The sequence below is a fragment of the Nyctereutes procyonoides genome, unplaced genomic scaffold (assembly GCF_905146905.1).
Source record: "Nyctereutes procyonoides isolate TBG_1078 unplaced genomic scaffold, NYPRO_anot_genome, whole genome shotgun sequence".
Taxonomy (NCBI): Eukaryota; Metazoa; Chordata; class Mammalia; order Carnivora; family Canidae; genus Nyctereutes; species Nyctereutes procyonoides.
The window spans coordinates 20,895,998-20,908,528 of NW_026575034.1; the positions used below are offsets into that span (position 1 = coordinate 20,895,998).

General features: G+C 49.6%; 2 protein-coding genes across 4 annotated transcripts; one reads left to right on the forward strand and one right to left on the reverse strand.

Moving 5' to 3' along the window:
• Positions 1–5,465: 5,465 nt before the first annotated feature.
• Positions 5,466–6,276, reverse strand: TIMM10B (translocase of inner mitochondrial membrane 10B). The gene is made up of 3 exons (XM_055317848.1): positions 6,217–6,276; positions 5,946–6,041; positions 5,466–5,788 (listed from the first exon to the last, which is right to left on the reverse strand). The coding sequence occupies exons 1-3, from the start codon at positions 6,259–6,261 to the stop codon at positions 5,612–5,614; spliced, it is 318 nt and encodes a 105-aa protein (XP_055173823.1). The 5' UTR covers positions 6,262–6,276; the 3' UTR covers positions 5,466–5,611.
• Positions 6,277–6,441: 165 nt separating this feature from the next.
• Positions 6,442–11,286, forward strand: ARFIP2 (ADP ribosylation factor interacting protein 2). 3 transcript variants are annotated; one of them, XM_055318106.1, is made up of 8 exons: positions 6,442–6,554; positions 7,301–7,441; positions 7,698–7,794; positions 8,557–8,675; positions 8,853–9,074; positions 9,604–9,761; positions 9,903–10,077; positions 10,521–11,286. In XM_055318106.1, exons 2-8 carry the CDS (start codon positions 7,343–7,345, stop codon positions 10,674–10,676), a joined length of 1,026 nt encoding a protein of 341 aa, XP_055174081.1. In that variant the 5' UTR covers positions 6,442–6,554; positions 7,301–7,342; the 3' UTR covers positions 10,677–11,286. The 3 variants fall into 3 exon arrangements, with proteins under 3 accessions (XP_055174081.1, XP_055174082.1, XP_055174083.1); XM_055318107.1 differs by lacking the exon at positions 8,853–9,074; XM_055318108.1 differs by lacking the exons at positions 6,442–6,554; positions 7,301–7,441 and having other exon boundaries at positions 7,735–7,794; positions 8,508–8,675.
• Positions 11,287–12,531: the final 1,245 nt, after the last annotated feature.

The window sequence follows — 12,531 nt, forward strand, 5'->3', positions numbered from 1 at the left end:
TCTTCCTCCCAGACTGAGCTGGGAGGAAACTGAAAGATGTTCATTCAATAAATATTTGCCAAGCACATATTATGTGCTGCCACTGTGATAAGGATACAACAGTGAGCAATTCAGCCATGAACTGTGACCTCATGAGGTATGTAACTATCAACTGTTAGAACTGCTACCTGCCACAAACATGAGGAATTATGGGATCTGGAGTCTGAGAAGTTATTTGAGGAAAGAGCATTCACACTAAGTACTCATTAAGAATGCGTTAGAAGTTAAGTAGGTAAAGTGAGGGGAAAGCACTGCAAGCCAGGAAATGGTGCGAAGGCCCTGAGAATGATTAGTACGTGACAGAAGAACTTTGGAGGCAATGTGGTTAGAGCACAGAGAGGGAGGGAGCAAGTGAGGTGTGGTGCAATTCAGTACAACAAACAGTACTGAGAGTCTCGTGTTTGATAATCAATGATGAGATAAAGCTGAGGTGGGCAGGGGCCGGATCATGCAGGGTCTCAAAGATCATGTGTAGAATGTATTTTTATCTTAAGAATGGGAAGCTACTGTGAGGTTTTAAGCATCAGTTTTCTGACCTATGTTTGGAGAATAAATTGGAGAGACACAGAAGTGGATGTGAGGTAAAGTAGCAATTGCAGTGACCCTGTTGGAAGATTATAAAAATGGGGAGAAGCAGACCAAATTAAGGGGGATATTTAGAAATGTAAAATGTAAACAGATGGAATTTGGCAACTGAGTGAGGTTTCTACCTTCTGCAACTGGAAAAGTACTAGGTATTGGAGGAAAGCTGATGAGGAAAACCTTTGAGTTGGGGATGTTTTTGAGATATCTAAGTGGGGATGTCAATCAAGTTGCTCAGAGGAGAGATCTGGGAGGCATGAATAACTGAAGCTGAGTGGGGAGGACACTGTCCTAGAAAAACGTCTAACAGGCCCTAGAGAAACCTTTAGATGTAAAGGCTGGAAGCAGGTGATCCTCAAAGGAGGCTATAAAGCTGTGGTGAAAGTACTAGAACCATGAGTGGAATCAGACGCCAGTGAAAGACTGACAATGGAACTAGTCCATTGTACCAGATGCTACTGAGAAATGAAGTGAGGACTGGGAAATCATCACTGAATTCAGGGATATGAAAGTCATTTGGTGGGCCAGGGTGACCTCATCAAGAACAATTTCAATAGAATAAAAATTGATGTCAAAATAGACTGGGTGGAGGAATGGGAATGGGAAGAGCCACAGTATCCAACTGTTTTAGGAAGTTAAACTGTAAGGTGGAAAATAATAGATAGTACCTAGAGAGGAATAAAGGAAGTGGTTTGTTTGTTGTAACAGGGGAGTTTTTAGCATGTTTGAACGATGGTGAGAATAGAGTGAAATAGGAAAAAGTCAGAGATTCCCAAAGAAGGAAGGACTAGAATTCAGAGCAGGAATAGGCATTGGCATGTTTGCCCTGCTTAGATGGAGGGAATGAGAGAAAGATGCAGATACAGGTGGGTGACCAAGTTTTGTTGTGAGATTTTGTGGTAGCTCCCAACTGACAGCTTTTTTTTTTTTTAACCTATGAATTAAAAAATAAAGTTACCTGCACAAAACTGAAGAGAATAGTTAGGGTAATAAGAGGCTTAAGAATATTGATTCAAAAAAGTCATTGCAGGGAGCAGCGGAGACTGGAAAAATCTAGTGGGATTATAGGGGTTGAGACTCCATTTGATGCTGGTAACCATAAATTCAGTGACATAAATCTGCTCTGTAGTGATTTCCTTGGGCTTTTAGCTGTCCAAATGCAGGCAGACAAATACCTCATTTTATCTGAGTCCAACAAAGAGATGACAAAAAAACAGGAGTAGCCTGTTCCAAGAGAATGATTGGAATTTAAGCTGGATAGGAATCTAAAGACAGAGGTGTTAATGGAATGAAGGTAGAATCAATGGTTTGAATGCTCCAGCAAAACCAAAGAATAATAGTAAAGGAATAAATCAATAAACAAAGTGGAAGGAATAGTCAGTAAATAGTGTATTAAAGATGGAGCAGTTTGGGGGAAATGACAATGGCTAGGACATAGCTAAGGGAGTGGGTGGATAAGACAGAGTGGAAATTATTGAAGACTGAGAAAAGGGACTGAGAAACCAAAATACTTAATGGACTATCCAGTAACATTAAAGTACCAAGGGGCTGATAGGAAAACCAAGGGCTAGCCATTTTGAAGATAGTAGGAGAGCAGTGGTTCCTAAGGACCAGTAATGAGAAAGGGTAGTATATTTCAATAGGCTCAAAGGAATCTGATTTTGCAAAGGAATAGGCAGTTAAGTTCTGAAGTCACAATGGCAAGAACATCAACTCTGTCTCCAAAATGATGTGATAAGGGATAAAGCTTTGTTAACATTCTTGTGTCGTGGGCAACCTGGGTGGCTCAGCAGTTTAGTGCCGCCTTCAGCCCAGGGCCTGATCCTGGAGACCCGAGATCAAGTCCCATGTCAGGCTCCCTGCATGGAGCCTGTTTCTCCCTCTGCCTGTGTCTCTGCCTCTCCCTCTCTGTGTCTCTCATGAATAAATAAATAAAATCTTAAAAAAAAAAATTCTTGTGTTATGCTTGTAACATCACACTGCTTTCATTACACCAATGGACGTCACTTTATGATGAGACCTGAGGAAGATGTCGATGACTACAGGAGATAGGTAGCAACAGTAGAGTTCTTCTACGTACTGAACGTATTTATAAACAGAGAGGAAAGAAGAGGTTAAAAACTTAAGGGATTAATTGATGGATACTTGTTTTTTCATCCCTAGGGACAGGCTGGGTGCACATGAGCAAACAAATATAAATTCTGGAAATTCAAAGAACATAGCCTCTAGAGTCAAGACAGATCTTGTTCTCAGCCCTTCTCCAGCAAGTAGTAATTATGTGACATGGAAACAGATGATTCGCAATGGAAATTTACTGCAAGGATACACGTAAATGTCCACGGAAGAGTCCTTCCACCAGCAGCACAGTATTCAAGGTCTCCATTCCTGTCTTGGAACTGGTTAAGTTCACAAACTGCTTTAGCTGAAGTTTTACGTTCCAAGGAGAAAATTTTAATGGGTAGACACAAACCCATTCAGTAGGGAAGTTCCTGGTCAGCAGCTTGTACATTCCTAGCAACCATCTGTTGAAGATATAGGAACTAAAGAGATGAAAAGCTATTTGGAGCAACTTTTCTCAAGAGGTAACTATGTAAACACGGGGCTCTGATACATTCTGGATTCTTGCTTCCTCATCCATTAAGCGGGGGATAATATCTCTTACTTGTAGTTTTGCTATAGATTAAAATAGGGATGCCTGGGTGACTCAGTGGTTGAGCATTTGCCTTCAGCTCAGGGTGTGACCCCAGGGTCCTGCAGCAGCCTAGGGAGCCTGCTTCTCTTCTGTCTCTGCATCTCTCATGAATAAATAAAATCTTAAAAAAAAAAAAAAAAAGGCTGAGATAAAGCAGGACATATACCAGCACTGGAACCCATACAAATCGGATGGCTCAATGGATATTTGGAGAGGCAGCCTGGTGTAATAAAAAGTGCATGGATTTATTTTTTTTAAAAAGATTATTTATTTATTTATTCATTCATTCATTCATTCATTCATTCATGAGAGACAAAGAGAGAGAGAGGCAGAGACACAGGCAGAGGGAGAAGCAGGCTCCACACAGGGAGCCTGACGCAGGACTCGATCCCCAGTCTCCAGGATCACGCCCTGGACTGAAGGTGGCACTAAACCACTGAGCCCCTGGGGCTGCCCAAAAGTGCATGGATTTTAAAGTCAGATCTGTATCTTAATACAGGGTCTGCTACTAGAGAATTTCAACTTCCTGATCCACATAGGGGAAAAAATGTCTGCTTTGTGGGTAGTTGTAAGGAGTTTTATGGGAGCCAATGTCTAAGAGCTTCCATTTCTGTAAAAAATGAAACACGGTCCCCTGATGGGGGTAGCTGAATGTGAAATGGGGGATAAGAGCAGTGAAGGTGTAAACTAACTGCCTTGGTGATTAGGAGACAAAATATACCAGAAAGCCACAAAGGGTTGCTTGTTGGTTGACGCTGGAGACCTTGAATGGTTAGTGCCGCTCATTACACAGCTGTGTTTTTGTCTAGCAGTCTGAACGGAAGAACAGAAAAGGTAAAATAGCTGGAATGATACAAAAAGGACACAAGGGAAGCAAGAAAATCTGGTGATGGGGTGATAGGCCATTTAGAATGCTGGACACAAGTAAATTTTATGAGGGCAATAAATGAGAGAAAGATAGAGAGGCTCAGCATGGAAATAACAAAATCGGGACAATGAAAACAATGTAGGGTAGAGGACAGAAGAGCTGGAATTAGATTATAGACTTGCAGGTAACAATAAAGAGGTCCCAAGGATTTGCTTTATCTTTTTCCCCATAACCATCATCATCTATTTCTCCCCTGAGCTTTTGTTCCTTGGGTCTGGCTATATTGTAGAATATGGTCCTCCAAGTTCCCCCTTTCTGACTGCTCCTGAAGACAAGCACACAGACCTTCTTGTGTAAAAGCTTTACTGCTCATCCTGGGGAAGACAGAAAATAATAAGAAAATAACAACTTGGGAAAATGGCTGAAGTTCCAGAACACCCCGAAATCTTACAGGTTTCATTTCAGTTATGGGGCTACTGACTTTCCAGGAGGCACCGCATACAAAAACCCTGTGATTTCTTGATCTGTTATTCTTGGGTATCTCCTCCTTCCCCTAAATTTAGTAGAATTCTTTAGAGCCCATGAAAAGAGTTATAAATGAATGCACACCCAGCTCACAAATAAACCATTAAATCAGATTTAAGTGAAGGACAACAAGAAGAGCTCTTATTTTCTCTGCCATCTGGGCAGGAACCAACTTCCTATTGCTATTACTAACATTAAAATTGTACCACAGGGGTGCCTGGGTGCAGTTGGTTAAGCGTCTGTCTTTGGCTCAAGTCAATCCCAGGGCCCTGGGATCAAGCCCTGCATCTGGCTCCCTGCTTGGCCTGGAGTCTGCTTTTCCCTCTGCACCTCCCCCTGCTCATTCTCTCTCTCTCAAATAAATAAATAAACAAAATCTTAAAAAAAAAAAAAAAAGAATTAAATAAGATGCACCTGGGTGGCTCAGCCATTGAGCGTCTGCTTTTGGCTCAGGGCAGGATCCTGGGGTTCTGGGATCAAGTCCAGCATCGGGCTCCCCACAGGGAGCCTCTGCTTCTCCCTCTGCCTAGGTCTCTGCCGCTCTCTGTGTGTCTCGTGAATAAATAAACTCTTTAAAAAAGAAAAAATTGTACCCACAGGCCTTGTTTTAACCAGGTGCCAGGAAATGTTGAGGTTTTCCTTCTACACATAGAAGCCAATTTCTCCACTGCCAGGGCTGAAGCCAACAGATATGCGCTGACAGGATAAAGGATGGGGCCAATAAAGCGGGCAAAGCTTCCTTGCCCAGAACATAAATCAAACAGTGCAAAAGTGGGTTTATTGGCTCCAAGAAAAGGAGCAATAGTACCCAGCTGTCAGACAACCCCTCACTCTATATATGGGCTGCATCCAGCCCAAGGTCCACTGGCTCCTTCAGTTTGAGGGTCCATCCAGCGCCTCCCTCCCTAGCTGCCTGATGGTGAGGTTCCGGGCTGTTCTGCAGCAACACCTGGCCCAGCTGAGGCAGCCTCGTAGTCTGCGATGCGGCGCTGTACCAGAGCCGGCATGAGCTGCACGTAAGCGGCCATGAGGCGGTGGTTGGAATGGATCAGCTTCCCAGCACAGCTGTGCAGACAGGCCTCCTGGAAGGAAGACAGGGTGATGCATTGGTGTCCATTGGTGTCCGTCCCATCCCTAGCCCAGGGGCAAGGGTCATGGAAAGGCCCGGGCCAGAGGTAGGGGTTGGTGGAGGTTGGGGACAGTCTACGGCGAACCTCCCTACAGGGTTCCCCACCTAACCTCTTCGGCGTCCAGAGCTCGGTGGTGCAAGCTGGGCACGCAGCGCTGGAAGCAGAGTTCCGTCATCCGATTGTAGACCAACAGGAAGTCCCGCAGCTAGGACAGAAGGGGACAAAGAGCCCAGCGATAAGGGGGCACCTCGAGGCCGCGCCCCCGAGGTTTCCCAGGACGGCGCGCCACAGCGCGACGTTCCCAGCCCTCCGCCCTCCAGCCAAACGGACAAGGATGCCAGCTGAACTGACGGCCCCGTCGCGACTTAGCACCCACTCACGTTCCTCAGCTGCTGCTGCTGCTGCTGCTGCTGCTGGGGCTCCATCGCGCCACCGGCGCACGCACGTCACTTCCGCACAGCCTCTTGGTAACGCCCCGGAAGTGACTTCTCCTGGCTCCCCGGGGACTGAGGGGTTGACTCAAAGATCGCCCCGCCCCTGGCTTTAACGTCATCTCCGCCCTTATAGTCTGCGACGTGGCCGGCTTCTTCTGCCCGGGAGGGGACGTCACTTCCGCCGAGTCCCTGACCTGCTGCTAGGATCGCGACGGGAACTGGAGCCCGAGGTCCCCGCGCGGCCCGGGCCTGGCGCCCTGAGGGGAAGAGCGGCCCGGCCCGAGGTGAGAAGGACATACTTGGGCAAGGGGAAGTTGAATGCACGAGCCTGCCCCGAGGGAAAGATGCTACAGAGCCCTGGGGAAGGATGAGGACACACCTGATGCCCAGGTGTGGGGGGGGGGGCGGGGACTAACACACCTGGGGGACATAACTGACTTTGGAAGGGATCACTATGTGCTGGGAAAATGAGGCTTTTCCCAGAGGCCAAGAACGGACACCAACTGATTCAACTAGGGCCTTCAGGGGGAGGGCTTCAGGAGGAGGGGGTGCATGGGATGGAGGAGGGAGAGACCACCTGAAGGAAAGGGGAAGCAGCCCTAAGGGAGTGTGAGAGGCCAAGCAATGGAGAACATACCAGAGCGGGAGGAGTAGGCTCCTGAGCCCTGGAAAGGGGTTAATCTGATGGGAGGAAACAGCTGCATGGGGGTAAGTTCCAAAACAGGGCAGACTTTCTCTCCCTTGGCCTCTGCTGTGACCTCAAATAGTAGTCTGTTGAATGCATGCGTGCTCACCTGAGTCCTGGTGGGGTTGGGGGTCCGTGAGAAGATACTGGGGACCTGGGTGTGCATGTGGAAAGATACACACCATGGAGGGGAGAAATACATATCCATGAGAAGAAAGGAGTGGTGGCCGAACCCCAGGATACTCAAGTCTTGGGACAACCTCTAAAATCTCTGAAATGGTGGGGGAGACCTTTCTTTCGGGAGTACTGGCTAGTTTCCAGAACTGTCTGTGTTGGGCTTTGCAGGGCGCTGGGGTGGAGACTTTGACTCCAATCCCTTCCCTAGCCATGACGGACGGGATCCTAGGGAAGGCAGCCACAATGGAGATCCCCATCCACGGGAACGGTGAAGCTGGGCAGCTTCCTGAGGATGATGGGCTGGAGCAGGTGCTTCTGTTTGATTCTTCTCCATATTGTTTCAATTTAGGAGTCCAAAATCATAAGTCCTGGGCTCTCACCCCATTCCAGGAGTTTTCCCCTAACTTATCTAACTCCCTCCAATCTTTACATATCTTCATTCTGATTCTATGCAGACTTCCCTTGTGTGCTCTCTCTGTGATGCTTCAATCCAAGCTTGTTCTCACCCCCCAAATGCTTCAGCTGCCCCAATGTTCCTGAAGCCCCCCTCTTCTCTGGCCTATAGGACCTCCAGCAGGTGATGGTGTCAGGACCCAACCTCAATGAAACCAGCATTGTGTCTGGTGGCTATGGGGGCTCTGGTGATGGACTCATCCCCACAGGTATGAATGATCAGAACAGGACAGGAAGCTTGAATGGACAGAGGGAGTGGAATGGTTCTGGGGAGTATAGGATATGCCTAAGATAGCTTGAACTATGTCTGGAGATTTTGGGAACTCTTGCTAGTACGAGCCCAATGGACTCTACTCAGCCCAAGGCTAGAGCCTAGGGCTGTCCAACTGTTCCTGTTTGCCATTTAGCCCTGAGATGTGTCCATTTGTCCTTTCTCTGCTGCCACCACATGAATCACATTAAGAACTGTTTTGCAGAAGTTCTCCTGCTTTGGAGCTTGAGATTTATTTGGAACTCTGAAGCTTCTCAGAGTTTTGCTTCAGACTCTCAAGTTCAGAGAAGCAAATAGCCCTGAATTTCACACTGACTAGGATTCCACATGAGAACGTCAGTGAGATTTCCTATTGTCAGGACCCACCATCCTTGACCTGCCACCCAATACTCAGCATATTTTCTTCTGTTTTCTCTGCCCCTGTACATCAGCAACTCCCTCCCTCCCCCCACTCCAGCCCCCATCACCACCTCAGAAAGAGGCCAGATGTATATTGGGATTTGGGTTTCAGGGCACAAGGTATGAGTTCTTCCTAGTGAGTAGGAGAATTTCTAGTTTCTGCTACTTCAGAGAAGTCATTTTCATGGTGGGAAGTCGGTGGAAAGTCATTTCATGGTGGGGTCGGTGGGAAGTATGGGTGGAGCCACAGAGACGTCTGGTTATATCAGAGAGGCTGGTGTCAAAGAACTTGGTTCTTTAGGGTCTGGCCGCCATCCATCTCACAGTACCACTCCTGCTGGCCCGGGAGATGAGGTGGCTCGGGGCATCGCTGGAGAAAAGTTTGACATCGTCAAGAAATGGGGCATCAACACATATAAGGTGGGATTTAAGCACCTTTCCCTTTCCCCAGACTTCCCCTGGGTACCTTTTCCCCATCTTCCAGATTCCACTCTCCCATCCTTGTCTGAGATGAGGAGCCTTGGGATGCTAGGGTAGATACCTGTTGGGGGGGCAGGGTGCTAGGGTCTCTGACCTATTCCCCCACTTCCCAATCAGTGCACAAAGCAGCTGTTATCAGAGCGATTTGGCCGAGGCTCCCGGACTGTGGACCTGGAGCTAGAGCTGCAGATTGAGTTGCTGCGTGAGACGAAGCGCAAGTATGAGAGTGTCCTGCAGCTGGGCCGGGCACTGACAGCCCACCTCTACAGCCTGCTGCAGACCCAGCATGCACTAGGTGACGCCTTTGCTGACCTCAGCCAGAAGTCCCCAGAGCTTCAGGTGCCTTGGTCAGGCCAAAGAGGGTGGGGGGACTGGGCCCGGGCCCTCCCAGGCAGTCAGCCCTCAGCCTCCCTCCCTCCCTCCTGCAGCCCAGAGGGAGAACCCCTCCAGGGTAGGCCCAGCCCTACCCCCAGCAGCACTCACCTGTGGAGGCAGCCTAAGGGTTTGTACGGAGGTTCAGAAGTTGGAGGGGTGGGGGAGGCGGCACACTAGATGCCTCACAAGTAACCCTTCTCTGCATCGGTGCTCGGCCTAATCAGAGCCCCCCTCCCCGCCCCTTGCCTGCTGCACTAGCTTTCCCTGTTCTCGTCCTGTGAACTTATCTGAGAACCCACTCCCATACTCCTACCCCAGCCATCCCCGGGGTGGCCCCAATAACTTTCTGGCTAAGAGAGCCTTGCTGGAGCAGTCCTTGGTTGTTCCAGTTTTGATGGCTCTTTCCTCCTGGGGGAGGAGGGGAACGAGGGCCCTATAGCTTTAGTTAGGTAGGAATTGTTGCTCAAGGCCTGTCCTCCCCTTCTGCCCTCAGGAGGAATTTGGCTACAATGCAGAGACACAGAAGCTGCTGTGCAAGAATGGAGAGACACTGCTAGGGGCTGTGAACTTCTTTGTCTCTAGCATCAACACTTTGGTCACCAAGACCATGGAAGACACTCTCATGACTGTCAAACAGTATGAGGCTGCCAGGTGTGGGCACCAGCAGGACCCAGGGTTTTGGGAGTTGGCTGGCATGGGTGGAAGTTTGAGGTCATAAGAATTGTGGAAGGAAAGGAGAGTATGTGTGGAGGACACAGGGGTGGAGACCAGCCTGTATCACCCCTTCCCCAGGCTGGAATATGATGCCTACCGAACAGACTTAGAGGAGCTGAGCCTAGGCCCCCGGGATGCAGGGACGCGTGGTCGACTCGAGAGTGCCCAGGCCACTTTCCAGGCCCATCGGGACAAATACGAGAAGCTGCGGGGAGATGTGGCCATCAAGCTCAAGTTCCTGGAAGAAAACAAGGTGCCAACCCCACCCCTTTGACCCTAGCCCGCCTTCCCATTTGTAACTCTGACCTTCTACCCCTAAGACCCTCCCCGTCACTGGATGGGGAAATGCAGCCTGGCTTACGGGTGGGATCTTCCCCCAACCCCTTTAATTCCTGGACCTTTCTAGTTACCCACCCTCTAGTCCCTGGCCCTTTTCTGTTGGAGGATTTTACTGCTGGTCCCAGGAACATAACTGGGAAAAAATCGTCCCTTGAGCTGAGGTACCAGAACCCCAGGCCCGGGCAAATCAAATCAGGTTTCTCCCATCAGACTGACCCTTATCCTTTGACTCCCTGAGTGGAGGTCAGCCCCCACCCTTAAAGCACCATCAGAGCAGAGTCCATTTACCCCTGGTCTGGGCTCAGGCTCAAGAAGGGCATCTGAGTTCAGTCTCAGCTGACCCTGCTGGACCCCCAGATCAAGGTGATGCACAAGCAGCTGCTGCTCTTCCACAATGCCGTGTCAGCCTACTTTGCTGGGAATCAGAAACAACTGGAGCAGACCCTGCAGCAGTTCAACATCAAGCTGCGGCCTCCAGGAGCTGAGAAGCCCTCCTGGCTAGAGGAGCAGTGAGCTGCTCCTAACCAACCCTGGCTATCAAGAAGGACATTGGGAGAGGCAGTCCCAGGGTGGGGGAGATTGGACATGGGACCTCCCTTGCCACCTGCCCTCTGGCTTGGGTTCCGTTTCCCTGGCTGGGGCCTGACACCCAGTTTTGCCCACACTGCTGTGGGTAGGGAGGGGGCTTGCAGGGCCAGCAGCTGTTGCCCTGTCCTTTATCTTCCTGGCCTCTGGGCTTCATTCCCAGATCTTTTCCTTCCACTCCACAGCCAAAGGCTATGACAAAACCACTCCCTGGCCAATGGCATCACTCCTCAGGCCTGTCCCCAGCTCCTGGGGTGTGCTCCCTGACCAATGGCAGAGCCTCAAAGGCCCTGTCAGCCAATGGCAGCTCTTCTCGGGCTCCCCTGGGCCAATGACGTTGCCTCCAGTACCCTTTGTCCCTCCTCTATGCGTCCCCATTGCAGAGAAGGGGGGACTGGGACCAAAGGGGTGGGGAGAATGGGGAGCCCCATTTCTGGCCCTGCATCTGAATGGGCTTCCCCTCTCCTACCCACCCAGTTTAATCGTGCTTAGAGCCCTGGAAGATTGGGACCTAGCACTAGGAATAAACCTTTCATAAAAGCAGGCCCAGTGAGGTCAATTTGTGGGGGGCTCTAGGAGGGTGGGCTGGGTGGAGAAATGCTCAGTCTAATCATACACCCAAATCCTATCAAGCCAGAAGAGCAGAGGCCAGATAACCAAAGTTACAGGTTTCAGGAGCAGTCTGAGAGCCTGCTCCTCCCCCAGCCCCAGCTGGAGCCAAAGCTTATTTGCTCTTTAGGCCAGCACTCGAGATAGCTATGATCTTAAGAGCCCAGGACCTGGAGGGGGTTGGGCCCCCTGGCCTTCATCATCCATTCATTCATACAGCAAATATTTACTGAGTGCTTTTATTTGCCAGGCACTGCTCTAGACCCTGGGGATACATCAGTGAATAAAACACAGTCCCTTCCCACATTGCTTATGGCCTAGTGGGGGATAGAGACAAGTAACCAGGCAACTACAATGCAGTGATGAGTACTAGGATACAGAAGTTCAGGGAGCTATGGGAATCCAGAGGAGGGGCATCTAGCCCAGACTGGAGTGGAGATGGGCTATCACCCTGAAAACCAAGACTGGAATGGCAAGTAGAAACAGGCAGGCAAAAAATAGGGAGAAGAGCTAGCTAGGCAGAGAGGCCAGCATTTGTGGAAAGCCCTGAGAGGACTTGTGAGGAATTCAGTTTGGAATGAAAAGTGGAAGGGGAGTGGCTTAGAGAAGGACTACAGAGCTGAGGCAGCCCTGGGTCACACTGGGCTGTTCAGGCTTATGATGAAGGACTTCTGCCCTTAGGAGAAAGGGAGCTGTAAAGCTTTTTCAAGCACGAGTTTTGTAGCGTGGGAGAAATCTGAAGTTGAGGAAAGTCATCCTCAGGCTTGAAATAGTGTTGCACAGACCTGAGCTCCCTCACATTGGCCAGTAGTCTAGTAAGTAACCCTGGCCCCAAACCCCAAAGCGAGCTTATTCACAAGCATTGGAGCACCTGTACTGGGTCCCAGAGCTCCTCAGGTGCATGAGAGCTTGAGGGTACACCCAGATGTTGAGCCCATATCAACCTTGTTTGAGGCAAGAAAGCTCCCTAACAGCACTTTGATTCAGTCCGCGCCCAGGTACCGTCACTTCTGTGCTCCCTGGAGGAGGAGAGTTCCAGAATCTTTCAAAATTCTCTGCTACCTCTCTGGAGGACTGGAGGAGGAGGACAACCCAGTCAGCAGGTTCTCCTAGCACTGAGATCCCTGCAGCCTGATTTTGCTCTTTGTCACAGATACTGCAGCTCCCAGGCAGG

What these genes read in the sequence shown, in the direction of transcription:
- TIMM10B (XM_055317848.1), bottom strand. Translation starts at nt 6,261, where the DNA reads ATGGAGCCCCAGCAGCAGCAGCAGCAGCAGCAGCAGCTGAGGAAC. An exon ending in AGCAGCAGCAGCTGAGGAAC is followed by an intron (nt 6,042 to 6,216) that starts GTGAGTGGGTGC and finishes CTTCTGTCCTAG; the next exon opens with CTGCGGGACTTCCTGTTGGT. An exon ending in GAGCTCTGGACGCCGAAGAG is followed by an intron (nt 5,789 to 5,945) that starts GTTAGGTGGGGA and finishes TCTTCCTTCCAG; the next exon opens with GAGGCCTGTCTGCACAGCTG.
- ARFIP2 (XM_055318106.1), top strand. Translation starts at nt 7,343, where the DNA reads ATGACGGACGGGATCCTAGGGAAGGCAGCCACAATGGAGATCCCCATC. An exon ending in TGATGGACTCATCCCCACAG is followed by an intron (nt 7,795 to 8,556) that starts GTATGAATGATC and finishes TTGGTTCTTTAG; the next exon opens with GGTCTGGCCGCCATCCATCT. An exon ending in AAACAGTATGAGGCTGCCAG is followed by an intron (nt 9,762 to 9,902) that starts GTGTGGGCACCA and finishes CCCCTTCCCCAG; the next exon opens with GCTGGAATATGATGCCTACC.